A 1,822-nucleotide genomic window follows, 5' to 3' on the forward strand; every position below is an offset into this window, starting at 1 on the left:
ATTAAGAGACATTATTGTCTAATCTCTTACTCCTTGAATTTATTTAAATTTAGAATAAAAAAACAGTTACTTGTGTTTCTGTCATCAGGATAATATTACTTTAAGTACAGATTGTTCAAAAGAATGTAGTAAATACATTAGATATAAATTCAGCCATTCATTAAACAAACAAACTATCAGAACTGGGCCTAACTGGGTCTGGATCAGCTGGTGTCAGTGGGAGACGTCTGCCACACTGGAAGCAACAAGATGACAAGTGGAGTGAAGACATTTCAAATCAATTGTTTAAACAATCAGCCTTTTAAATAATTACAATTTTTAATAATTTCAACAGAAATGGTCTTTTTTTGTATGTTTTTGTGTGATTTTGTGCAACATTTACATTTATTATATGGTAAATGTTGTTATTTATTATAAATGACAACATTTATGCCAGAACCTTCTTGCTGCAAGGCAACAGCTCTACCAACTGCGCCACTGTGCAGCCCCATGATGCAAACAGTTAGGCTTATTGAATCACAAATCTGTGTATAAAAGTTATATATGTTGATTTTGTGAAGTGCTTTGAGTTAATATTTATTGTGCTTCAAATATTTACTGAATTAAATTAAATGTGAACAYTAAGATGTTCCAGCAGTGAGGAGGAAACCTGCAGCCAGCTGATCTCCATGTGACTCTGTGTGTTTGCATATGTGTCCTGCCTCTCTGCTCCAGCTGTTAAGAGGTCAGAGTTGATCAGTGGCTGTCCAGGCCTTTCAGAGCCACTGACACACCAGCAGCACAATGATGATGTCACTGACTCTACTGCTGACCATCCTGGGGCTCCTGGTTCAGGGTGAGACTCTGATAGGAACTTGGACTGAAGAAGAAATGATCATTAAAATTCTGCTATCATGGAGAAACATTGAAACAAGATGTTAATGTTTCTTTTATCTATTCATAGATTATCAATAATTTGTAATCAAACATTATTTTTCTAAATAGATATTTTTCATGTTTTCCAGGTTCATCAGGAGACATCATCCTGACTCAGACTCCTGGATCTCAGTCTGTTGCTCCAGGACAAACTGTCTCCATCAGATGTGAAACCAGTTCAAGTGTTTATGACAACCTCCACTGGTACCTTCAGAAACCTGCAGAAGCTCCTAAACTCCTGATCTATGTAGCTACAACTCTTCAGTCTGGAGTTCCAGCTCGTTTCAGTGGAAGTGGATCTGGTTCTGATTTCACTCTGACCATCAGTGGAGTTCAGGCTGAAGATTCAGGAGTTTATTACTGTCAGCAGTTTTATAGCTCACCGTTCACACAGTGATAGAACGTCGTACAAAAACCTCCCTCAGCTGGAGAGGAACTGATCTGACTCAACAGCTGCAAGGAAACTAAAACACTGAACGTTTCCATAAATACTACAATGTAATTAGTTATGAAGACCCTGTTTAAACATTTATTTACCCATTTACTTTTCTAATTAAGTAGATTTTTGTTTTCTAGGTCTTTTGAATAAATTAGTGAGATTTATCTCTTATGACTGAAAAAACAAATAATTGTAAAACAATAATTCTGTGATTATTTAAATTTTCTCAAGTGATCAAGTGTTGAACAATGAGTCAGTAAATCACTTCAATTCTGCTTGATTTTAAAGATTCATACAAATAAAAAGTCAAACGTTTTTGAAAACAGGTCAGATTTGATCAGTGTCAGTTCAGACCTTTCACATCCACAGACACACCAATAAGATTATTAACAACACATTTCTTCTGTCAAATTATTTACTGTCTTAAAAACTTACATATCTCTGACTTGTGCTGATAAAAACATCTCA

The 1,822-nt window shown here is 35.5% G+C and overlaps 1 gene segment (V, D, J or C); it reads left to right on the plus strand.

Annotated features, from left to right (window-relative positions):
- The first annotated feature begins 637 nt into the window (after positions 1 to 637).
- LOC103472529 (Ig kappa chain V-III region MOPC 63-like) lies at positions 638 to 1,400 on the plus strand. The segment is given in 2 exon segments: positions 638 to 835; positions 1,005 to 1,400. Coding segments are annotated over 2 exon segments (360 nt in total).
- Positions 1,401 to 1,822: the final 422 nt, after the last annotated feature.

The sequence above is a fragment of the Poecilia reticulata genome, linkage group LG11 (genome assembly GCF_000633615.1).
Source record: "Poecilia reticulata strain Guanapo linkage group LG11, Guppy_female_1.0+MT, whole genome shotgun sequence".
In the NCBI taxonomy this organism is placed as follows: Eukaryota; Metazoa; Chordata; class Actinopteri; order Cyprinodontiformes; family Poeciliidae; genus Poecilia; species Poecilia reticulata.